Here is a 26,246-nt window from a genome sequence, read left to right as displayed (position 1 = left end):
TACACCATGCCCTTATCATCCATATGCTTATCCAATAAATTTTTAAATGCCCTCAATGTTGGCGAGTTTACTACTGTTGCAGGTAGGGCATTCCACGGCCTCACCACTCTTTGCGTAAAAAACCCACCTCTGACCTCTGTCCTATATCTATTACCCCTCAATTTAAGGCTATGTCCCCTCGTGCTAGCCACCTCCATCCGCGGGAGAAGGCTCTCGCTGTCCACCCTATCTAACCCTCTGATCATTTTGTATGCCTCTATTAAGTCACCTCTTAACCTTCTTCTCTCTAACGAAAACAACCTCAAGTCCATCAGCCTTTCCTCATAAGATTTTCCCTCCATACCAGGCAACATCCTGGTAAATCTCCTCTGCACCCATTCCAAAGCTTCCACGTCCTTCCTATAATGAGGCGACCAGAACTGTACGCAATACTCCAAATGCGGCCGTACTAGAGTTTTGTACAACTGCAACATGACCTCATGGCTCCGGAACTCAATCCCTCTACCAATAAAGGCCAACACACCATAGGCCTTCTTCACAACCCTATCAACCTGGGTGGCAACTTTCAGGGATCTATGTACATGGACACCGAGACCTTCATATATTTTGGATATTAAGAAACCGTCAATGATAGATTTAAAATTAACTGATCTAACATCAATTGGCATCTGCGGAAGGGAGATCCAAACCTTTACCACCCTTCGGTGTGTAGAAGTGTTTCCCAATTTCACTCCTGAAAACGGCAGCCCCATTGAGTTAAACCATGGCTGATTAGTTTAACTCCATCTGTTAGTCCTTGCGTCCCGCCTAACTAAAATACTTTAATGTCACTTTTGAATCTTCAACGGACCCCCAGCCTAACCGGTTATTTGGGAGGGTTCCACGTTCCTGTTTTAGGTGAGAATGGTATTTAAACTTTTTGTATCAAACTGAATGTCAAGTTATGGATAGAACATACAACACAGTTCCTCTATTGGAAGGAGGGGAATAGTATCTACATAGAAACATGAAAAATTGGAACAGGGATAGGCCATTTGACCCTTTTCCACCATTCAATATGATCATGACTGACCCTCCATCTCAACACTACACTCTCCCCATACACTTTGATGCCTTTAGAATAGAGATATCGAACTATTTCCTTTGTAGTTCATCAATCAATGGCATTGGAGTAGAAATTCCCAACCAGTGACCATTGGATCAGGAATAGGCTATTAATTGAACCAGGAGATGACCATTTAAACCCCTTAAGCCTTGGCCTCCACGTCGCCATGATGGTGAATTCTACAGATTCATCATCCTCGGAGTGAAGAGGTTTCTCCTCGTCTCAGTCCTAAATATCCGAGACTGTGAATCCCTTGTTCTAGACATTCTCTCTCCCCCCCCCCGCCCCCAACCCGGAAGAGAGAGTTTACAGTATTGCAGAGGTTATGGTACAGTAGTATAATGACGTGCAGAGAAAACAGAAATGCCAGTAACAACTTTCGCTAAATATATTTACCGGTCTTCAGCAGTGACAAAATAGTGCCGATGTACTGGATGAACACTAACTGTCCGCAAATGGCTTATGCCCAGATAAGCATCCAGTTCTCCTGAAGTGCTGTGGAAAGAAAACAAAGATGCCTTTCGATTCGGTAACCTGCACATAATTATCTTTCAGCACAAGAGAAAGAAGCATTAACAGTGTCTGCACTAGTCAAAATTGTTCGTCTGGAGTAACTATACTTCAGTAGCATCTCAGAGTAATGGAAAAACAAAATTAACATCAGGGAAGCCGATGAATCTTTCGGAAATAGCTTTGACTGCTTTCTCCATCCTCTGCTATAATTTCATATGTCCACGATCGTCTTTAAAGTTTTCAAACTTACATATTCTGCAATAATATGATTATTTTGAGTCTACCTTCATTCAGACTTCAGCATCACCAACATTCTGGGCTTGGGTCAAGCAGCTAATGTAGAATTCATGGAGATTTCAGCATATGCAGCGTACACTTTAACGAGGACATCTGTACGTACATGTGCCCCCTCCCTCCACAGTGAAACCAACTGCAAGAGAACCCCTTACCCCACACCGGATGCAACACGTGGAAAGAAGCCCCACTCAACAAAGGTGTATTTATTTATTTAGCACCTTTCACACCCAAAGTGCTTCACTGTTTATCAGTTGAACATTCAGCCAATTTGTATACGGCAAAGACTCAGACAGCAATCAGATAAATGAACAGATTTGTTTTGGCGGTCGGTCGAGGGCCAAATGTTATCCAGGACACTGAATCCACCAACCCTTCTTCTTTAAATAGCGCCGTTTCCCAGTGTTAACCTGTGCTGTCTGTAACTGTGCTGCCACAGGCTCGCTAACACAACTCCAAGAACATGATCGATCACTAGGACTTGACCAGCTCAAGGAGAAGGCAAACCACCAAATTCTCAACGCCACTAGCAATGGGAAATCCAGGGGTCTTTCCAGCATCGGTCACATCCCAAACATGAAAGAAATAAAACTTGGAAGAGTCATTACCTTCCTTGTTAACCAAAGGTGACCCTTCTACAGAACTGGAAAGTTCTGTTTCTCTCTCCAGCGATGCTGCCAGACCCTGCATTTTCCGTTTTTATTTCAGATTCCCAGCATCTGCCGAATTTAGCTTTTGTTTGGATGGTTGGGCCTGACTGCTACACCGATCCCAAGCCAGGAAACAATACACTATTACCTTTCTTGATAATAGAATTATTCACAGAATGCAGTATAGTTTGTTTGCTTCCTGCCTACCAACCCAGCAGCTTCTCTTTACACGTTTTTGAGCTGCAAAACTGATGGCCAAATTAACAAAACAAATTAAAGTAAAGGGAACTTATTTTGGGAACCTCTATTCCCCACAGTGCCCACCGGTTGCAGAAGAGGCTCTCTTTACCACTCTATTGCATTGTGCCGGTCAAATAAAGTGGACTAATAGGGTGCATGAACAAGTTAACAACTTAACAAAAAGACAAAATCCCAAAGGAAACTTAGAAAATCAAAATGTGTTTTTGGGGGTGGTGGGGAGGACGCACTCTACCCCCCAGTGTCCACCAGTCACAGAAGACATTCTTTTTATGCTCTTTTTAATTAAAAAAAAAATTGCTAAATTAAACAGACATTAGGTGGAGTGACAGCCCCTGGTGGGGCACCGTAACTACCAGCAAAACTTTGAAGGAACTTAACTAACTAAACCAAAATATCATTTCTGGAGAGTTCTGCTTTATAAGTGCTCCAAGTACTTAATTAAACAATGCCCGTCACCTGTATATCTTAACACTATTAACACCGACTAACAGCACTAATTTAACAAAGGGTCCAAATTGTTTACCAAAGGATTTATAAATTGCAAGCAATCCTTTACTAACAGTACCTTGGGGTCCGCCTGTCTACTACAGTGACATCTCCATCCCAATGACTGACAATCAATGTGGAACCATCCTCAGCCAAGAAGTCAAAAGAAGAGGTATTCCGAGAGTCGGATGTATACACCTAGAGACAGATTAAATACAATGAACATTCACAGAAAAGTTACAGCACAGGAGGCCATTCGGCCCATCTTGACCATACCAGCCCTCGGACACCCAGGTGCCCTTTTCAATCACACTTTCCTGCACCCGGTCCATAGCCTGCATTGTTGAAGGTACTAGAAAGGCAAACCACCACGTGGGGTTCGCCCCCACAACCCAAAAGATGTGCAGGGTAGGTGGATTGGCCACGCTAAATTTCCCCTTAATTGGAAAAAATTAATTGGGTACTCTAAATTTATTAAAAAAAGAAAGGCAAACCATCAAACACCAAATTAGAAAGATGCACACGTTTCCTCAAATGTCATTTTAACTGAAAGTCCCTTTAACGATCAAGGCAAAACAAAGTTCCGAGATATTTGAGCGATAAGGTAAAAGCAAATTGGAATTCACTGGAATTTCTTATTCTGTTCTAACCAAAGGAAGGATGACACAAGATTGCTCCCTGTGGAGACAGCAGAAACAGAATAACATAGTTTATAACAGGAGAAAGGAGGGGCTGCTGTGTAATGCTGGTTTCATATTGGACGTATATTCTGCTATTCATTTTACGATCACTCAATTGGAATTAACAAAAGATCATAGAAAGGCTACAGCTCAGGAGGTGCCAGTGTGTTTGTGCTGGTCCTATGAAGTCTATCGAGAGCCACTTCCCTTCCTTTTCCCTGTAACTCTGCACAGTTTTCCACTTCAGATAATGATCCAATTCCCTTTTGTAGGCCTCAATTGACCCTGCTTCCACCACACTATCAGGCAGTGCATTCCAGATCCTAACCACTCGCTGCACGAGAAAGAATTTCCTCAGGTTGCCGTTGCTTCTTTTACCAATAACCTGAAACTGCTCGTCCCGTGGTTCTCAAATCTTCCACAAATGGGAATAGTTTCTTCCCAACTACACTGTCCAGATCCCTCCTGATTTTGAACACCCAGCAGGAGTCGGCTGACTTACGGAAGTACAATGACCGGAGTTACGCAGCTAGGGCGGGGCCCTAGTTTGGGGGGGGGGGGAGAGAAAGAAGAGGGGTACCGGGTTGCTGCTGGAATGGCCAAGAAGGAGCTGGAGTGTGCAAAGGGGATCAGTCTGTCGCTGCGGGGAACGGGCTGAGTGGGGGGCGCGGGCACGTGGCGGACTACGGAAGGGTGATGGCTAGTGGACGGGGGAGGGGGGCAGGTGGCCCTCCGATCCGGCTGATCACCTGGAATGTGAGGGGACTGAATGGGCCGGTCAAACGGTCCCGCGTGTTCGCGCACCTGAGGGGGCTGAAGGCGGACGTGGCTATGCTTCAGGAGACGCACCTGAAGGTGGCGGATCAGGTCAGGTTGAGGAAGTGGTGGGTGGGCCAAGTGTTTCATTCGGGGCTGGATGCAAAAAACCGGGGGGTGGCGATCCTGGTGGGGAAGAGGGTGTCGTTTGAGGCGTCGAGTGTGGTGGCAGACAGCGGCGGGAGGTACGTGATGGTGAGAGGCAAGCTGCAAGGGGAGCGGATGGATGGTGCTGGTCAATGTATACGCCCCGAATTGGGATGATGCGGGTTTCATGCGGCGCATGTTGGGCCGGATTCCAGATTTGGAGGCGGGGGGCCTGATAATGGGGGGGGGGGGATTTCAACACGGTGCTGGATCCGCCACTGGATCGATCCAGATCCAGGACGGGTAGGAGGCCTGCGGCGGCTAAAGTGCTGAGGGGGTTTATGGACCAGATGGGAGGGGTGGATCCTTGGGGATTCGCGAGGTCAAGGGCCAGGGAATTTTCATACTTCTCCCATGTGCATAAGGCCGACTCCCGGATCGACTTCTTTGTTTTGAGTAGGGCGCTGATTGCGGAGGTAGTAGACGCTAAGTACTCGGCCATAGCCATTTCTGACCATGCCCCGCATTGGGTGGACCTCGAGCTGGGGGAGGAGAGGGACCAGCGGCCGTTGTGGCGCTTGGAGGTGGGGCTGCTGGCGGACGAGGCGGTGAGGGGGCGGGTTCGAGGATGCATCGAGAGGTACCTGGAGGCCAACGATAATGGGGAGGTCAGAGTGGGGACGGTCTGGGAGGCGCTGAAGTCGGTGGTTCGGGGGGGAGTTGATCTCCATTCGGGCCCACAGGGAGAGAGGGGAGCAGAGAGAAAGGGAGAGATTGGTGGGGGAGATGGTGAGGATGGACAGGAGGTAAGCGGAGGCCCCGGAGGAGGGATTGCTGAGGGAGCGGCGCAGCCTTCGTGCTGAGTTCGACTTGTTGACCACCAGAAAGATGGAGGCTCAATGGAGAAATCCTCAGGGTGCGGTGTAGGAGTATGGGGAGAAGGCGAGTAGGATGCTGGCGCACCATCTCCGTAAGCGGGATGCGGCTAGGGAGACTGGTGGAGTTAAGGACCAGGTTGGAAATGTGGTTGGGGGGGGGTAGACATTAATGGGGTCTTCAGGGACTTTTATGAGAGACTATATCGGTCCGAACCTCCGGCAGAGAAGGGGGGGGATGGGGCGCTTTTTGGACCGGCTGAGATTCCCGAGGGTGGAGGAGGGACGGGTGGAGGGTCTGGGGGCGCCAGTTGAGCTTGAGGAGCTGGCTAAAGGGATAGGGAACATGCAGTCGGGGAAGGCGCCGGGGCCGGATGGGTTCCCAGTTGAATTTTACAAGGCGTATGCAGACCTGCTGGGCCCCCTGTTGGTTTGAACCTTCAACGAGGCGAGGGAGGGGGGGGGGCTTTGCCCCTGACGATGTCTCGGGCGCTGATCTCCTTGATCCTTAAGCGAGACAAGGATCCCCTGCATTGTGGGTCTTAAAAGGCCGATCTCACTCCTGAATGTGGACGCCAAGCTGTTGGCAAAGATCTTGATGTGGAGATGCCGGCGTTGGACTGGGGTGAGCACAGTAAGAAGTCTTACAACACCAGGTTAAAGTCCAACAGGTTTGTTTCAAACACGAGCTTTCGGAGCACGGCTTCACCTGAAGAAGGAGCCGTGCTCCGAAAGCTCGTGTTTGAAACAAACCTGTTGGACTTTAACCTGGTGTTGTTTAAGACTTCTTACTGGGCAAAGATCTTAGCCACGAGGATAGAAGATTGTGTGCTGCAGGTTATCCACGAGGATCAAACGGGGTTTGTGAAGGGGAGGCAGCTGATCACTAATATACGGAGGCTCTTGAACGTTATTATGATGCCGGCGATGGAAGGGGAGGCGGAGATAGTGGTGGCGCTAGATGCGGAGAAGGCCTTTGATAGGGTCGAGTGGGGGTACTTGTGGGAGGTGCTGGAAAGGTTTGGGTTTGGGGAGGGGTTTGTCAGTTGGGTGAGGCTGTTGTATGAGGCCCCGATGGAGAGTGTGGCCATGAATAAGAGGAGGTCGGAGTATTTTCGACTATACCGAGGGACGAGGCAGGGGTGTCCCCTGTCCCCCCTACTTTTTGCGCTGGCAATTGAACCCCTGGCTATGGCGCTGAGGGAGTCGGGGGATTGGAGGGGGCTGGTCTGGGGTGGGGAGGAGCACAGAGTGTCGCTCTATGCGGATGACCTATTGTTGTATGTGGCGGACCCGGTGGGGGGAATGCTCCGGGAATTTGGGGATTTCTCAGGGTATAAGCTTAACTTTGGGAAAAGCGAGCTGTTTGTGGTACACCCGGGGGACCCGGAGGGAGGCTCCCACTGAAAAGGGCGGAGAAGAGCTTCAGGTACTTGGGGGTTCAGGTGGCCAGGAGCTGGGGGGCCTTGCTAAACCTCACAAGGCTGGTGGAGCAAATGGAGGAGTTTAAGAGGTGGGACATGCTGCCGCTGTCTTTGGCGGGTAGGGTGCAGTCAGTCAAGATGACGGTGCTCCCGAGGTTTCTGTTCCTGTTCCAGTGCCTCCCCATCCTTATCCCGAAGGCCTTTTTCAGGCGGGTTAACAGGAGCATTACGGGGTCTGTGAGGGCACACGGGACTCCAAGGGTGAGACGGGTGTTCTTGGAGCGGGGCAGGGATGGGCGGGGGGGGGGGGGGGGGGGGCTGCCGTTGCCCAACCTCTGTGGGTATTATTGGGCTGCCAACGCAGCGATGGTGCGTAAGTGGGTAATGGACGGGGAGGGGGCGGCATGGAAGAGGCTGGAGATGGCATCCTGTGTGGGTACGAGCCTGGAAGCGCTGGCAACGGCGCCGCTGTCGCTCCCTCCAACGAGGTATACCACGAGCCCGGTGGTGGCAGCAACCCTCAAGATTTGGGGGCAATGGAGGCGGCACAGGGGGGAGGTGGGGGAACCACCGGTTTGTTCCGGGGAGAATTGATGGCGGGTTCCTGAGTTGGCACAGGGCAGGTGTCAGGAGGCGGGGGGACTTGTTCATAGACAGGAAGTTTGCGAGCCTGGGTGAGTTGGAAGGGAAGTTCAGGCATCCCCCAGGGAACACCTTTAGGTACATGCAAGTAAGGGCATTTGTCAGGCGGCAGGGTTCCCCCTGCTGCCGCCGCGTGGGGTTCAGGACAGGGTGCTCTCGGGGGTATGCGTTGGAGAGGGGAGGATCTCGGAAGTGTACCAGGTGATGCAGGAGGTAGACGAGGCCTCGGTGGAGGAGCTGAAAGATAAATGGGAGGAAGAGCTGGGTGAGGAGATTGAGGAGGGGACGTGGGCGGATGCCCTAGAAAGGGTGAACTCCTCCTCTTCGTGTGCGAGGCTTAGCCTCATACAGTTTAAAGTACTGCATAGGGCTCATATGACCGGGACAAGGATGAGCCGGCTTTTTGGGACCGAGGACAGGTGTATTAGGTGCTCAGGGAGCCCAGCAAACCATGTCCACATGTTCTGGGCATGCCCAGCGCTGGGGGAATTTTGGAAGGGTGTAACAAGGACGGTATAGAGGGTGGTAGGATCCAGGGTCAATCCAGGCTGGGGGCTCGCAATATTTGGGGTTGCAGTGGAGCCGGGAGTGCAGGAGGCGAAAGAGGCCGGTGCTCTGGCCTTTGCGTCCTTAGTAGCCCGACGGAGGATTCTTCTTCAGTGGAAGGATGCGAGGCCCCCCAAGTGTGGAGGCCTGGGTCAACGATATGGCGGGGTTTATTAAATTGGAGAGGGTGAAATTTGCCCTAAGGGGGTCAGTGCAGGGGTTTTTCAGGAGATGGCAACCATTCCTAGATCTCCTGGCAGAACGATAAAAACAAAAGGTCAGCAGCAGCAGCAGCAACCGGTGGTGGTGGTGGGGGGGGGGGGGTTGCCTCTTTGTTTTTGTTTTGGGTTGAATATCTGTTTTTTGCCAATGACGGGCATTAATTTACTGTTTCTCTTTTGTATTTACGGCGGGGGTGGGTGCTGTTTTTTTTTGTTCTTAGAATATTCTGTTACTGTTTTCTTTTTTGTGAAAATGTGAACATTTGAATAAAAATTATTTTAAAATTTTTTAAAAAAAAATTATTGATTTTGAACACCTCTGTCAAATCTCCTCTCGGCCTTCTCCTAGGGGAACATTCGAACTTCCTCAATTGACAATTTCCTCATCCCCAGAACCATTCTCAAGAAGATTTTGTGAACACTCTCTAATGCCTTTACATCCTTCTGGAACGGGACACAATATTCCAGTTGTTTCATGCAGGTTTAACGTGACTTTTGTAACCCCCTTGAAAAGCACAGCACGCCATATGCTTTTAAGTACAAAAAATAATAATTAAACTAACAAGAGTACACATTATTCTGATAGCACAGGTGATTTAAACACCTGTGGGACATTTTCCTTGTGCTCCACCCCCTTGTAACCCCAATGTGTCATCTAAAATCTATAAAAGGTGTTGTGAATGAATGAAGAAATAATTGTATGGGAGTTCTCCCTTCAGTAATCATTTTAACTCCTTATTTTCCAGCCTATTGTTCAGGATTCCACCTTGAAAATCATGCTTCTTGCCAACAATGCCTTAAACTCTCAGAGTCCAAGTGCCAAACAGCAAGATGGCCCATTTCATTGGAAGCAAAACTCCAGCCAAAGTAATATTTGGATTCCCAGTGTGACTATAACTGAAGAACTTCTATTTCCCGGTGTGATATTATTCCCTCTGATCTGAAGGTGCCCAAAAGAGCAAGGGTTTAAACCAACTTCATAGAGAAGCCACACAGCATATTTCTTGAATCAAACACCAATCCAATACATAATAATCTTGAGTAGTGTCACAAGTAGGCTTACATTAACACTGAATGAAGTTACTGTGAAAATCCCCTCGTCGCCACATTCTGGCGCCTGTTCAGGTACACCGAGGGAGAATTCAGAATGTCCAAGTCACCTAATAGCAAGTCTTTTGGGACTTGTGGGAGGAAACCGGAGCACCCAAAAGAAATCCACGCAGACACAGGGAGAACGTGCAGACTCCACATAGACAGTGACCCAAGCCAGGAGTCCCTGGTGCTGTGAAGCAACAGTAATAACCATTGTGCTACCATGCCGTTCCAGCCTTCCTATTAATATAAAGTGAGACCATTCAAAGAGCTTATTACCTCATCAAAGACAGCAGCAGCTACATTTCCACAGCGAATGGTCCCATCGTTGCCTAGTGACAGTAGCTCAGCCGAGTTAGAAGGTGAAAAATGCAAACAGTTAACAGTGCCAAGGTGAGGTTTGAACTGATGGATGGCATCAGCCTGGGAACTCTGCAAATAAAACACATACACACACACATCCAATCAGAGTTGATCACATTGAAAGAAATACTTTTCTAGAGCACCTTTCACAACTTCAGTGAGACACAGCTGACACATCACTCAACTGAAAATTCAAATTATTTGCATTATTAGAATCATTAGCATGAGCTACCCATGCCCTACCCATCAGCACCCCTCCCCCCAACCCCGGAAAGGCTGCCCATCCTACATTTAAAGCATCTTCCCCGGCTGCTTAGGGTTCCACCTTTTTTTAAGGTCACAGACAGAAATTCATCTCAATTATTCTACGGGTTGGCTGTAACAATAAGGCCCATTTCTATAGAATTATAATTACTTATACAACAGTAAACACACATGGATTAGAAAAAAAAATCATAGAATTTACAGTGAAGGACACCATTTGCCCCATCAAGCCTGCCCTGGCCCTTCGAAAGAGCACTCCACTCAAGGCCACGCCTCCACCCTATCCCCATAACCCAGTAACCCCACCTAACCTTTTGGACACTAAGGGGCAATTTAGCATGGCCAATCCACCTAACCCACACATCTTTGGACTGTGGGAGGAAACCGGAGCACCCAAAGGAAACTCACGCAGACACGAGGTGAAAATGCAAAATCCAGACACACAGTCTACTGATCAATGTAGTAATAATTAAACAGTAAACTTACTCTTGATTTTTCTTTAAGAATAAAGAACAAAGAAACGTACAGCACAGGAACAGGCCCTTCGGCCCTCCAAGCCCGTGCCGACCATGCTGCCCGACTAAACTACAATCTTCTACACTTTCTGGGTCCGTATCCCTCTATTCCCATCCTATTCATGTATTTACCAGATGCCCCTTAAATGTCACTATCGTCCCTGCTTCCACCACCTCCTCCGGCAGCGAGTTCCAGACACCCACCACCCTCTGTGCAAAAAAACTTGCCTCGTACATCTACTCGAAACCTTGCCCCTCGCACCTTAAACCTATGCCCCCTAGTAATTGACCCCTCTACCCTGGGGAAAAGCCTCTGATGGTCCACTCTGTCTATGCCCCTCATAATTTTGTAGACCTCGATCAGGTCGACCCTCAACCTCCGTCATTCCAGTGAGAACAAACCGAGTTTATTCAACCGCTCCTCATAGCTAATGCCCTCCATACCAGGCAACATCCTGGTAAATCTCTTCTGCACCCTCTCTAAATCCTCCACATCCTTCTGGTAGCGTTGCGACCAGAATTGAACACAATACTCCAAGTGTGGCCTAACTAAGGTTCTATACAGCTGCAACATGACTTGCCAATTCTTATACTCAATGCCCCGGCCAGTGAAGGCAAGCATGCCATATGCCTTCTTGACTACCTTCTCCACCTGTGTTGCCCCTTTCAGTGACCTGTGGACCTGTACATCTAGATCTCTCTGACTTTCAATACTCTTGAGGGTTCTACCATTCACTGTATATTCCCTACCTGCATTAGACCTTCAAAAATCCTTCAAAAATTACCTCACATTTGTCCGGATTAAACTCCATCTGCCATCTCTCCGCCCAAGTCTCCAAACAATCTAAATCCTGCTGTATCCTCTGACAGTCCTCATCGTTATCCGCAATTCCACCAACCTTTGTGTCGTCTGCAAACTTACTAATCAGACCAGTTACATTTTCCTCCAAATCATTTATATATACTAAGAACAGCAAAGGTCCCAGCACTGATCCCTGCGGAACACCACTAGTCACAGCCCTCCAATTAGAAAAGCACCCTTCCATTGCTACTCTCTGCCTTCTATGACCTAGCCAGTTCTGTATCCACCTTGCCAGCTCACCCCTGATCCTGTGTGACATCACCTTTTGTATCAGTCTGCCACGAGGGACCTTGTCAAAGGCCTTACTGAAGTCCACATAGACAACATCCACTGCCCTACCTGCATCAATTATCTTTGTGACCTCTTCGAAAAACTCTATCAAGTTAGTGAGACACGACCTCCCCTTCACAAAACCATGCTACCTCTCACTAATACGTCCATTTGCTTCCAAATGGGAGTAGATCCTGTCTCGAAGAATTCTCTCCAGTAATTTCTCTACCACTGACATAAGGCTCACCGGCCTGTAGTTCCCTGGATTATCCTTGCTACCCTTCGTAAACAAAGGGACAACATTGGCTATTTTCCAGTCCTCCAGGACATCACCTGAAGACAGTGAGGATCCAAATGTTTTTGTCAAGGCCTCAGCAATTTCCTCTCTAGCCTCTTTCAGTATTCTGGGGTAGATCCCATCAGGCCCTGGGGACTTATCCACCATAATATTTTTCAAGACGCCCAACCTCATCTTTTTAGATCTCAATGTGACCCAGGCTATCACCACACCCTTCTCCAGACTCCATATCCACCAAATCCTTCTCTTTGGTGAATAGAAAGTATTCATTTAGTACCTCGCCCATTTCGTCTGGCTCCACACATAGTTTCCCTTTCCTATCCTTCAGTGGGCCAACCCTTTCCCTGGCTACCCTCTTGCTTTTTATGTATGTGTAAAAAGCCTTGGGATTTTCCTTAACCCTATTTGCCAATGACTTTTCGTGACCCCTTCTAACCCTCCTGACTCATTGCTTAAGTTCCTTCCTACTTTCCTTATATTCCACACAGGCTTCGTCTGTTCCCAGCCTTCTCGTCCTGAAAAATGCCTCCTTTATCTTTTTGACGAGGCCTACAATATCTCTCGTTATCCAAGGTTCCCGGTCCTGGAACATGCCGGTCCTGAATTCCTTTTAACTGACACTTGAAAGCCTCCCACATGTCAGATGTTGATTTACCCTCGAACATCCGTCCCCAATCTAGGTTTGTCAGTTCCTGCCTAATATTGTTATAATTAGCCTTCCCTCAATTTAGCACATTCACCCTAGGACCACTCTTATCCTTGTCCACCAGCACGTTAAAACTTACTGAATTATGGTCACTGTTCCCGAAATGCTCCCCTACTGAAACTTCTACCACCTGACCGGGCTCATTCCCTAATACCAGGTCCAGTACAGCCCCTTCCCTAGTTGGACTGTCTACATATTGTTTTAAGAAGCCCTCTTGGATGCTCCTTACAAACTCTGCCCCGTCTAAGCCCCTAGCACTAAGTGAGTCCCAGTCAATATTGGGGAAGTTGAAGTCTCCCATCAGAACAACCCTGTTGTTTTTACTCTTTTCCAAAATCTGTCTACCTAGACTCCTCTATCTCCCGTTGGCTGTTGGGAGGCCTGTAGTAAACTCTCAACATTCTGACTGCACTCTTCTTATTCGTGATCTCTACCCAAAATGTAGTCCCTACATTTCAAACCAGCTAACAACCAGGAAATTCTACAGAAAGAGAAGCATCTTTTACAGACACAAGTCATTTTAGGTGAATGTAAGAGCAGCACGGTAGCACAAGTGGATAACACTGTGGCTTCACAGCACCAGGATCCCAGGTTCGATTCCCCGCTGGATCATTGTCTGTGCGGAGTCTGCACGTTCTCCCCGTGTCTGCATGGGTTTCCTCCGGGTGCTCCGGTTTCCTCCCACTGCTCAAACACGTGCAGGGTAGGTGGATTGGCCTTAGTGACCAAAAAAGGTTAGGAGGGGTTATTGGCTTACGGGGATAGGGTGGAAGTGAGGATTTAAGTGGGTCGGTGCAAACTCGATGGACCTAATGGCCTCCTTCTGTGCTGTATGTTCTATGTTCTAAGAGAGCCCATGGTTTTATTCAGAGTTGGGGAGTTCTCCCCAGTGCTCCAGGATAATTTCTAATTGCAAACAGAATAGGTGGCATTTGTGGGACCTCACGGAGCAGAAAATGCTTTCCCCTGTTTCCTACAACAGTGACTATGCTTTAAAAAGTATTTCATTGGCTGTACAGCACTTTGGGATATCCCGAGATCACAAAGAGCACAATAGAAATCAAAGTCTCTCTTGTTTATATCCCAAATGTTAAAACAAAGTGTTCACTGACCAGATCCCAAAGTCCGACATATCCGTAAGTACTCCCTGCAGCTACCAGGAACCTGTGCGGAGATGGATGAAAAGCCAGCGAGCAGACTCTGTTTGTTGTCACTTTTGCAACAAAGCTTTTTTGGATGGTCATCTTGTTCAAACTAGACTTGTATCTAGTCAGAGGAATAATGGTGAAGGAACGGGTTTATTGAAAATAAACATTAAAACTGAAAACTCTCTCATTTAAAATCAATCTTAGCCTTAAGAAACTTACTTTTTCAATTCAACTGGCTGCTTTTCTTTAATGCGCACCTTATCCTGGAATGAGAGTGGAGCAAGTTTTAAATTAGTGACTATGCCAGCGTTTTCTGTTTTGTGATTCAGTTTAAGTTGTCGCCGTTTTCGGCTTCATTTTCAGTGAAACACCAAAATTAAGTTTTTCATGTTCATCATATTTTCAGTTGGAGATTGGGTCAGGAAAAAAAGCAAAAATTTAAACAAAGGCTAAGATTGTTATGTAAAGATGCACACAGAACATCTAGTTCTTTGACTGAGTAAGATAGTTTATTAACAAAATGAACACGTGGAAAGATAACTTACAGACTATGATATAAATGGTAACGAATAAATGAATTCAGTGAATTCTCCTGGAGTTACTTCTAATGCGACTGCCCTCTAGTCCAATTTACTACCAACTGCCCAATGTCTGGAGTCACATGGTGGATCTTTATTGCCACCTGCTGGTCGGAGGCCATATGGATAACTATATACATTAACAGATAACTACATACATTACTGTGCACACGCATACCACCACAAATAAAATTAAAAGTCTTGGCTAATTATAAAATCTCCCCAAAAAACATTGGGTAAAAGCTGCTGATTATAGCCAAGAGGTGCATATCTCTATGTATTTCATATAATTAAAATGACCTAAATTTACATGGCAGTTTAATATAACTTTGGAAAGTATTTACCCAGCTGAATACTGTACAACTGGGTATCTCTTAAAAGGGAGAGCATTGTTATGTTTTAGAATATTCATCCTTGCTCAAGTCCTACTCAGTCTGTTCGCACATGGGAGCTTGGAACCATTTAAACAGCCGGGCAACATTCAACAGACAAGTTAAAATAAAAGTTAACCCTGCCAGTACACTAATGTCTCAGTTCAACTATAAATCGGAATACCTGGCTAATCTCCAGCCATGTGTTCATCAGATTCTCGGTTACTTTGCTATCCTCTTCTTCGTTTCCAATCATTTTCAGAGGCCCAGAAATCTGTGGAATATAATATAACCTATAAAGAATTACACAGAATAAACAGCACACAAACAGGCCATTTAGCCCAACCAGTCCATGCTAGCATTTGTGTGCCACTTGATCATTCTCCCATCTTTCTTCTTACTCTTATCAACATAACTCTCTATTCCCTCCCACCTCGTATGCTTATCCGGCTTCCCATTAAATGTGTTGATACCATTTGACTCAACTACTTAGTGTAGTAGCAAGTTTCAAATTCTCACCTTCAACATTAGTGGACCATTTCTTTCCGTAAGCTGTGTGCCAGTTTAGGCACTTAGTTAGGCAACAAATAACTAGCCTGCTCAAGCATCGCTAGTCTTGAAATTCAATAAGTAAACATTGGACAGTCAAATAAAGAACCTACATAAATAACAATAACCACAAAGGAAACAGAATTTGCAAACCTACCACCCGCCCAGCACTGAAGCAGACTCCACAGTGATGATGAAAATATTAGCAAACCCTTCACATTTTTAAAGATTTTTTCCAAATAATATTATTTTTCCAAGTGTAGAAAATGTTGAAAATGTGCAGAGGTTAGTAGCCTGGGTAGGGACCTGAATGGTTCCGATGACTCTGGTTACCCCACATTTTCTCTTCACAGGGAGTTCTCAATGGACTTACTGCTGCTTTCCACCATTTGCAGTTTTTCTCCAAAACAATTTTCTTTCCTCTGACGGTTTCTAAATGATCTGATAATAACACAAGCGGCTGTTTCTGTCTCAGGTTTGCCAGTTGGGTTAACAGAAGAATTTTCCTTCCCCAGTGAAACCAGGCCCCAGTTGAAGTAAAATCAGTTCAGTTCCAGAGTGCAGTGGCCAGCACAAATAACATTCACGCACATAAGGCTCAGAGGGTGTCGGAAATGGAAGTATCACACTGTAGACCAGGGCATTGTACCATATGAGGGTCGGTTAGCTCAGTTGATTCATGAGCTAGAGCGACGCTAACATTGGGAGTTCAATTCCTGTACCGGCTGAGGTTATTCATGAAGGCCCCACCTTCTCAACCTTGCCCCTCACCTGAAGTGTGGTGATCCTCGGGTTAAATCACCACCAGTCAGCTCTCAAAAGGGGAGAGCAGCCGATGGTCCTCTGGGGCTGTGGCGATATTTACATACACGTTGTACCATGTACGGTTGAGTGGTGGGACATATCATTACCCTGTATCTACCTATGTGGTGTTGAAATATCCTGCAGCACCAACCCCGAGCTCATCAAAATCAGGTGAGCACAAAGGAAATGTTCAGCGGTCAACTTGCTACAAATCCTGGATTTACAGAAGAACAGTGACCACGTTGCACAATTTCATTGTTGAGCCAATACCCATTGCCTGTCTTTGACAAATGCAATTGCTATAGAATGCGTATGCTGCTACATTCTTAGTGAAACGCACCCTCTCTTCGGTCTCCACTGGTGTTTCAATGGGTATTTCTGGGAGCGGAGTGCCTGCGGGGTCCAGTCTCAGCAGGCGCATTGACCGTCGAACCATAGGTTGCTCTCCAGAGCTTTTAAACTTCTCCCTAAAGTACAAAAAAGGGTCAAACTTGTAATTAAACTTCATCTGATAGGGCAATAAAAATAAAACAAGAATACAGTAAACACCAGCAGAACTGTTAACGTGTGAAATTTCTGCCACTTACACATTTGTCAGATTTACTTTATATCCCCTTGAACTAGCTAAGAATTAATTTCCCGCCTTGTTTAATGTAATGTTCAATTTAATCAATTTCTGAATTCTAATACTGATATATTAGCACCTCCTAATCACATCATACTACAATAGCTCCTTCAACAAGTAACTTTTTGGTCCACTGAGTCCTGAGATTTACCAAGAATCCTACAATTATGAACCACACTTTCTCCCCTTATGAATTTCGGAAGCTCCTTCATTGGTTTATCCACGTTAATGTCACTCTGAGTTGATGCTGTTAAAGGATATGGGATAGAACGGGAAAGTGAAGTTGAGGTAGATCAGCCATGATCTTTCTTAATCGCAGAGCATATTCCCGGGGCTATGTGATTAGTCAGGGTAGATTCAGAAATAATGTTCCAGATGGTGGGGGGAGTCCAGAACTAGGGGTTCATAGTTTGAGGACAAGGGGTAAACCTTTTAGGACTGAGATGAGGAGAAATTTCTTCACCCAGAGAGTGGTGAATCTGTGGAAGTCACTACCACAGAAATTAGTTGAGGCCAAAATGTTTAATTTCAAGAAGGAATGAGATATAGCTCTTGGGGCTAAAGGGATTAAGGGATATGGAGGGGGGGTGGGGGGGGGAGGCAGGATCTGGGTATTAAACTTAATGATCAGCCATGATCATAATGAATGAATAGAAGGGCCGAACGGCCTCTTCCTGCTTCTATTTTCTACGTTTCTACTCTTTCACTTATGTTGATACATTTTACTTTTTTTTTTAAATCGCATTTTATTCAGACTTGTATCAAAGTAGGTTACATCAAATAAACACCCCGGGAAACATTCTTCTCAACAATCAACTATACAGTTTGTACAGATTTTATGTCCTTTCTAACCCACCCCCCCTCTCCCCATGACCCACCCCCCCATGATGAACAGCTCCTCAAACACGGTCACAAACATCTCCCACCTCGTCTCAAACTCCCCTGCTGAGCCCCTTAACTCATACTTTATCTTCTCTAACCGCAGGAAGTCATACAGGTCACCCAACCATGCTGCTATCACCGGTGGCGATGCCGACCGCCACTCCAGCAAAATTTGTCACCGTGCAATCAGAGAGGCGAAGGCCAAGACATCGGCCTTCCTCCTCTCCGTGAGCTCCGACTTCTCTGAAACCCCAAATATCGCCACCAAAGGGTCCGGGAGGTCCACTCCTCTACTATCCTGGCTAAGACCGCGAACACTCCCGCCCAGAATCTTCCCAATTTTTCAGAACCCCAAAACATGTGCGCATGATTCGCTGGCCCCCGCCCACACCTCTCACACTCATTTGCTACTCCCTGAAAGAACCCACTCATTCGCGCCCGAGTCATATGCACCCTGTGCACCACCTTAAACTGTATCAGGCTCATCCTTGCACACATTTTATGATGTCATTACTACAGGTAATCAGGGGCTGCGCAATTCAAAAATACTTTGTGCTTAACTCTCAGATCTTTTTTTAAAATCGCAGTATACCTTCTGGGTGCAATCTCTCTCTTTACAGGCCCCCTTTTACCGATTTCCCGGAGTTTTTTAGCAGTCTGTAAAATAAAACAGCAAATTCGTTTGTGGATCAGCAGTTAGCATTTTTTCTTGATGTCCAAAATAATTAACACAATTTGAGATTTGCCAAAGACAAGCCACGAGACGGGAAGAATTGTAACACCCCGTCTAAGCTCAGTCCAGACAAAGCTAGAGTGACAGATTTAGCAGTGATCCTACTCTTTCACTTCATACTGTGGTGCCTGCATAAAGAGGCCATTCAGCCCATTGCGTCCGGTCCGGTCAAAAAAAGAGAAAAAAGAAACTAGCCGCTCATTTTAACCCCGCGATCCTGCACCTGGTCCATGGCCTTGCAGATTACAGCACTTCAAATGCAGATCAGCTACCTTTTTAAATGAGATGAGTATTTTGGCCTCAACCAGCAACTTACAGCATTGAATTCTAGACATCCAACACCCTCTGGGTGAAAAGCTTTACCCTCATATACCTCCTATCCATCACCGTAAATCAGTGTTTTTCCCTGGATCCACTTTTGCCAACGGGCCAACCTTCGGGACCCACGCCAGCCGACCTTCGAAATTCACGTCCCGTTCGCTTCCGCAGTTTTCCCTGAGTCTAGGCAATGATTGGGACACTAAAGCTTCCTTGTCCCAGAAAAAAAGAGAGCAAGAAAATCATCTAGCTTTCCTGTTCTTAATCACTATCTAGTAGACCCTGGTGCATTGAATTTATGTCAACATTGAGGACAGGATAATTGAATGGGACAGAATGCAAAGTACCTGAATTGCTACACGTGAATCTGGTGCAATAATCTAGAATACCTCATTGTCAAATCTGCCCTCATTGTAATTATTTACGAAGGGGCTGAATTGACCTTTTAGGTTAGATTTTCCCTGCAGGCTTCTGACTGCTGCTGTTGGGAAACTCTGTGCTAGCGGCTGATGGGCACAACGAGCAGCAATTCGATCCTGCGTCCACGACCCTTCTGACACTCACCCGCGACTCGCTACCCCCACTTTGAAAACCCCTGCCTTAAATCTTTGCCCCCTGGTAATTACCCCTCAGCCAGGGGAAACATGTCTTTCCAGTCTATCCGGCCTAGGCCCCTTATCATTTTATACCCCTCAAATATGTCACTCCAAGGCCTCCTCTGTTATAAGGGAAACAACTCCAGCCTTTCCAGGGCGGCACAGTAGCACAGTGGTTTGCTTGGGCTAATGTCCTGACTTCAGTCACTGTTTGTAGAGTCGGCACGTTCTCCCCGTGTCTGCGTGGGTTACCTCCGCGTGCTCCAGTTTCCTCCCACGGTCCAAAGATGTGCAGGTTAGGTGGATCGTCCATGCTAAATTGGCCCCTCATGTCCAAAAAGGTTACGTGGGGTTACGGGGAAAGGGTGGAGGTGTGGGCTTAAGTAGGGGGATCTTGTGGGCAGCCCGGTGGTGCAGTGTGTAGCACGGCTGCCTCACGGCACCTAGGTCCCAGGTTCGATCCCGGCTCTGGGTCACTGTCCGTGTGGAGTTTGCACATTCTCCCCGTGTTTGCGTGGGTTTCACCCCCACTACCCAAAGATGTGCAGGATAGGTGGATTGTCATACAGGTCACCCATGCTAAATTGCCCCTTAATTGGAAAAAATTAATTGGGTATTCTAAATTTATAAAAAAAAGTAGGGTGATCTTTCCAAGGGCAGGTGCAGACTCGATGGGCCGAAGGCCTCCTTCTGCACTGTAATTTCTATGATTCTATCCAATCCCTTCATTCATTCTATGAAAATCCTTTAAGGTTATGAATGCCGCTGTTAAATCTCCCCTTCCTTTCTCCTATCCGAGAGCGGCCTACAGGTTTCCACATTTCCAGTTCTAGAAAGTCATTGGCCGCCTAAGAATCGGATTGAAAACGTTTCAAACGTCTGCAATGCCAGCTGCTCCGCCTCTCAAAAAGTAATAAACGTTTTGTGTTCAACTCACTTAAATCACAGGCAGCACAGTGGCCTAGTGGTTAGCACAGCTGCCTCACGGCGCTGAGGTCCCAGGTTCGATCCCGGCTCTGGGTCACTGTCCGTGTGGAGTTTGCACATTCTCCCCGTGTCTGCGTGGGTTTCGCCCCCACAACCCAAAACAAAAACGTGCAGAGTAGGTGGATTGGCCACGCTAAATTGCCCCTTAATTGGTAAAAATAATTGGGTAATCTCACTGGCCTCACTTAAATCACAACCAGGAATAACTCAGCTGTGTGTTAGGCGGCAACATAACATGAATGCCTGAAATGATCACTTATCAACTTTATGACCTAACACCAAATTACAGGTTCGGAATACTAAAACCTAACCATTGAAAATAAATCCAAACTGAAAATACTGATCTTTATATAGAGGAGATGATACCACAAAGGGGCTGGTTTAGCTCACCAGGCTAAATCGCTGGCTTTTAAAGCAGACCAAGTAGGCCAGCAGCACGGTTCAATTCCCGTACCAGCCTCCCCGGACAGGCGCCGGAATGTGGCGTCTAGGGGCTTTTCACAGTAACTTCATTGAAGCCTACTCGTGACAATAAGCAATTTTCATTTTTCACAAAGTTCCTGATCTATAGACTGGATGTTAAATTATTCCATTACTCAGCCTGACTATAAAACAAGAAACGTCAGTCATGGCTTGGTCTGCAGAACCAACACAATCCTGCTGCTTCTTACCTCCAGCATGTTTAAAGATGCAAAGAACTGGGCATTTTCCTGAATGTTTTTCAGCCGCTTCTTCTCATACACCGACAGCTCCTCAGATTGCTGATGAAACTAAAACAAAATAAATTAAAATAAGAGGATCAGAGTTCCTCCAGTGAATAGATTCTCGCAGCACTCGGTGTCACGATGCTCTTGGCCGAGACGTTTTTGGCAGCAGCTTTTGGCGCAGCTGTGGGAGAGGGGAAACCGAGTTATTGGTAAGTTTGGTTCTGTTGGTTATGAAAGCAGTCGCGCCCAAATGAACGACGAGACAATTTCCAGAAACACCAGGTAGAATGCCGATGGAGAATGAATTTTCAGTATCCCAACGTGGGATTCACAATTTATATTTTAATGATGAAACAAAAATGAGTCGGAAAAGTTTAGAAACTCTGTTGTGGTTTTTAAGAATGAGACTCAGAAGGACGGTATCGAGGGTGGTAGGATCCAGGGTCAATCCAGGCTAGGGACTCACAATATTTGGGATTGCAGTGGAGCCGGGAATGCAGGAGGCGAAAGAGGCCGGTGTTCTGGCCTTTGCGTCCCTCGTAGCCCGGCGGAGGATTCTTCTTCAGTGGAAGGATGCGAGGCCCCCAAGCGTGGAGGGCTGGGTCAATGATATGGCGGGGTTTATTAAATTGGAGAGGGTGAAATTTGCCCTAAGGGGGTCAGTGCAGGGGTTTTTCAGGAGATGGCAGCCATTCCTAGATCTCCTGGCAGAACGGTAAAAACAAAAGGTCAGCAGCAGCAGCAACCCAGGTGGGGGGGGGTGTTGTCTCTTTGTTTTTGTTTTGGGTTGAATATCTGTTTTTTGCCAATGACGGGCGTTAATTTATTGTTTCTCTTATTTACGGCCGGGGGGGGGGGGGTGTCTGTTTCTTATTGTTCTTAGAATTTTCTGTTATTGTTTGCTTTTTTGTGAAAATTTGAATTAAAAGTATTTTAAAAACAAAAGAATGAGACTCAGGAACACTCTAAAAACTGAGGTAACTTTATTGGGGTGTGTTCTCTCCCATACCTGCTGCTTCAGTTTGCCTCTCTACATCACATGACAGCACTTCCTTGCATATTACTACAGAAAGGCTCCAAGGTAAGTCAAATGAGACAATTGTACTCTAATTAGCCCAAGGCTGAGGGGAGAACCGGTTACAGTGTACAAAATTATGAGGGAGAGAAAGAAACATTTCCCCTGAGAAGGGTCAATAAACAGGGGGCATAGATTTAGAGGGGATTTTAGCAAAACCATTTTCATCCAGAGGGTGATGGGCTGCACGGTAGCACAGTGGTTAGCACTGTTGCTTCACAGCACCAGGGTCCTAGGTTCGATTCCAGACTTGGGTCACTGTCTGTGCGGAGTTTGTACGTTCCGCCCGTGTCTGCGCGGGTTTCCTCCGGGTGCTCCGGTTTCCTCCCACAAGTCCCGAAAGACGTGCTGTTAGGTGAATTGGACATTCTGAATTCTCCCTCAGTGTACCCGAATAGGCGCCGGAATATGGTGACTAGGGGCTTTTCACAGTAACTTCACTGCAATGTTAACGTAAGCCTACTTGCGACACTAATAAAGATGATTATTATCTGGAACTAGCTACCTGAAAGGGTGGTACAGGCAAGAATCTTCACAACATTGGAGAAGGATTTACATGAGCATTTGAAACGTTATAGCCTTGGCTATGGGCCAAGTGCTATAAATTGGGATTAAAATAGATTGGTGCTTGGTGGCCAGCGTAGACATGGTGGGCTGAAGGGTCGCTCTTTCTGCTGTAAAACTTGACTATGACAAAATGGAATAGAATCATAGAATCTAACAGCGCAAGTGGTTATTCGGCCAATCGCAATGGCCCCTTGGCAGAGCAACAGAATGAGCAGAGTGATTGACTCTAAAATAAAGGGACACTTCAACTGGAGTGGGGGCTTTCGCAGGTGCTGGTGGGATGTGGGGGAAGATTCCTGGCCCAAGCTCTCCATGTTCCCTGGTGACAGAAGACTCAGTGAAGCCCCTCACCCACCCCACACACAGTCCGGACTGAGCGTGTTGAGGACATCATGCACACAAGTAGGTGAGCAGCGCACATAAACAAACACCAAAGATGCGCGAGCAGGGGCAAGAAGAGATTATCCAGCAGTCCCCCGGATGCCGTCCAAAAACTATGCAGCAAATGGCATTCTGTGCCAATGAACGGCACATGAAAAAAACATTGGGACAGTTGCCAGCGGAGGAGGGAAGCCCTGGCGGACCTAGCCAAGGTGGTAGAGCCACTCAAAGCAGGGATTGACCGAGTGGAGCAGAGACTGGAGTCCCAGGCCAGGCAATCCAGAAAGTGGAGGAGGCAGTGGGGGACCCCGAGGGGCAGCTGGCCTCGTTGGTAGCCGAGGTGGGGGTGATCAGGGATGCACAGGTTAGGTGGATTGGCCACGCTAAATTATCCCTTAATTGAAAAAATAATAATAATTGGGTACTCTAAATTTATAAGAAAAAACAGGTGTGCGCAATTTTTTCTGCTTATTCTTGACCGGGGGGGGGGGGGGGGGGCGTGGGTCGCCGAATCAAGGGGGTAGGAGTTTTAGACGCCTTGGGCGGGGGGCTGCCATGATAGCTGGGTGGACTATTTAAGGGAGTGCATGGAGCCCTCTTGCAGTACTGCTGTGACATTCTCCCTAACCAGTAGTGCAACTCCCCGACCCCTTTTACATCCCCCTCTATCGCGCCTGAAACATTTGTATCCTGGAATGTTAAGCCTCCAATTCTGTCCTTCCCTTAACCAAATCTCTGTACTGGCAACAACATCATAGTCCCAAGTACTAATCCAAGCTCTAAGTTCATCTGCCTCACCGGTTAGACTTTTCGCATTGAAAAAAAATGCACCTCAGTCCAGCAGACCCTCTTTTGAGGAGAGTGGACGAGGGATTGCTGCAAGGTTTGGGGGCCCCAACTGGGGTTGAGGGAGGTGATGCGAGAGTATGGGGGCGATGCAAGCAGGGAAGGCCCCGGATGGGTTCCTGGTGGGGTTTTATAAGACGTTTGAGGGGGGCCGGAGGCCATTGCTGGCATACACACGATGAGGCAAGGGAGGGGGGAACTGCCCCCTACACCATCGCAGGCATCCATCTCCGATACTGAAAAAAAGCAAGGATCCGGAGCAGTGTGGATCGCGCCGTCCGATGGCGCAATCGAATGTCGACGGTATGTTGTTGCCGGAGGTGTTGGCTTCGCGAATTGAGGAATGTGTCCCGGGGGTGGTAGGTGAGGACCAAACGGGGATTGTGAAAGGGAAAGAGCCGTCGGGAAACTTGAGGAGGCTGCTCAATGTGATTGTGATGCCTCCCGGGGGGCAGGAAGTGGTGATGGACGTGGAGGTGGCTTCCGGCCGAGGGGAGGGGGGGAGCGGGGGGGGGGGGGGGTGCTGGTTTGGGTAGGGGTTTGTGAACCAGGTCCGGTTGCTGTGCGGATTCTATGGATTTACCGCCAGAGGAAAGTCGCCGTCCTCGTCGCCGCTGGAAGCAGAGTCACTTTGGTTTGAGGAGCGGCTGCCCGCCTCTATCGGGGTTGTTGGCACAGGAGGGATGCCCCCCTGCTGCTCGCTCCCGGTCATTCTCCTCCTCAGCCGGCGGGTAGGCAGCTCCCAGCCCGGGCTTTCTCCGCTGCTCGGCCGCTTGCGGCTCCGGCCCGCTCGCTGCTGCTGCTGCCGCCTCCCCGGGCCCGGCAACGGGCTTCCCGCGAGCCGGCTCCGCACCGGCTCCATCCGCACCGGCTCCGGCCGCAGCTTCCCGCTCAAACTGAGCCCCCGGCCGGGGCAGGGAGCCGGGATCACCGGGAGCCGCGGGGCAGGGAGCCGGGATCACCGGGAGCCGCGGGGCAGGGAGCCGGGATCACCGGGAGCCGCGGGGCAGGGAGCCGGGATCACCGGGAGCCGCGGGGCAGGGAGCCGGGATCACCGGGAGCCGCGGGGCAGGGAGCCGGGATCACCGGGAGCCGCGGGGCAGGGAGCCGGGATCACCGGGAGCCGCGGGGCAGGGAGCCGGGATCACCGGGAGATCAGCGCCGCCGCCGCTTCCCGCGCTCCGCTAGCCGCCGCCCTGATTGGTCACTTCCCCAACCGCTGCTGGGACAGCCGGAAACTCCGCCCACTGCGGAGGCCTCATTAACATACTCCGTGTTCATTAACATCTCATTACCGCACTCTATACTTATTAACATACCCTATTGTCATTAACATACCCTATACTCATTAACATCAGACTAACATCTCATTAACGTCCTCTACACTCATTAACATCTAATTAACATACTCATAAACATCCTATATACTCATTAATATCATCTATACTCATTAACTTCTCATTAACACACTCTATACTCATTAACATTCTCTATAGCTTTAACATCTCATTAACATACTGTATACTTATTAATGTCCTCTATGCTCATTAGCATACGCTATACTTAATGTCCTCTATACTTATTAACATAGAACATAGAACAGTACAGCACAGAACAGGCCCTTCGGCCCTCGATGTTGTGCCGAACAATGATCACCCTACTTAAACCCACGTAACCCGTATACCCGTAACCCAACAATCCCCCCATTGACCTTACACTATGGACAATTTATCATGGCCAATCCACCTAACCCGCACATCTTTAGACTGTGGGAGGAAAACGGCACCCGGAGGAAACCCACGCACACACGGGGAGGACGTGCAGACTCAACACAGACAGTGACCCAGCCGGGAATCGAACCCGGTCCCCTGATGCTGTGAAGCAACAGTGCTAACCACTGTGCTACCATGCTGCCCATAAATGAGGTCATGCATAGTGATCATAACCAATTTCAATCTTGCGGCCCAGAGATGTAGGAGGTCCACTCATGTGGCTCACTCACCAGCCTAGGCCGCCAATCACTGTTTTAAATTAAACTCAATTTCTGAGGATATTTAAAACTTGTCAACTGACGTATGGTTAAGGTGCAATAATAAGAACCTTATACAG

At 47.8% G+C, this 26,246-nt stretch overlaps 1 protein-coding gene across 1 annotated transcript in view; it reads right to left on the bottom strand.

The window, feature by feature from the left end:
- The window catches only part of wdr76 (WD repeat domain 76), a 29,748-nt gene extending 4,409 nt beyond the window's left edge, over positions 1-25,339 (bottom strand). The window contains exons 1-10 of the mRNA XM_038813284.1: positions 24,721-25,339; positions 21,233-21,331; positions 18,520-18,584; positions 16,761-16,887; positions 15,252-15,341; positions 14,338-14,381; positions 14,083-14,236; positions 9,972-10,124; positions 3,389-3,507; positions 1,502-1,600 (exon numbers count right to left, since the gene is read on the bottom strand). Coding sequence (XP_038669212.1) covers positions 1,502-1,600; positions 3,389-3,507; positions 9,972-10,124; positions 14,083-14,236; positions 14,338-14,381; positions 15,252-15,341; positions 16,761-16,887; positions 18,520-18,584; positions 21,233-21,331; positions 24,721-24,999 — 1,229 coding nt within the window. The 5' untranslated portion in view covers positions 25,000-25,339. The remainder of the gene's footprint in view (positions 1-1,501; positions 1,601-3,388; positions 3,508-9,971; positions 10,125-14,082; positions 14,237-14,337; positions 14,382-15,251; positions 15,342-16,760; positions 16,888-18,519; positions 18,585-21,232; positions 21,332-24,720) is intronic.
- Positions 25,340-26,246: the final 907 nt, after the last annotated feature.

The sequence above is a fragment of the Scyliorhinus canicula genome, chromosome 12 (assembly GCF_902713615.1).
Source record: "Scyliorhinus canicula chromosome 12, sScyCan1.1, whole genome shotgun sequence".
Classification (NCBI taxonomy): domain Eukaryota; kingdom Metazoa; phylum Chordata; class Chondrichthyes; order Carcharhiniformes; family Scyliorhinidae; genus Scyliorhinus; species Scyliorhinus canicula.
Note: the sequence above shows the minus strand (reverse complement) of the source record. Positions and strands in the feature narration are given on the sequence as shown.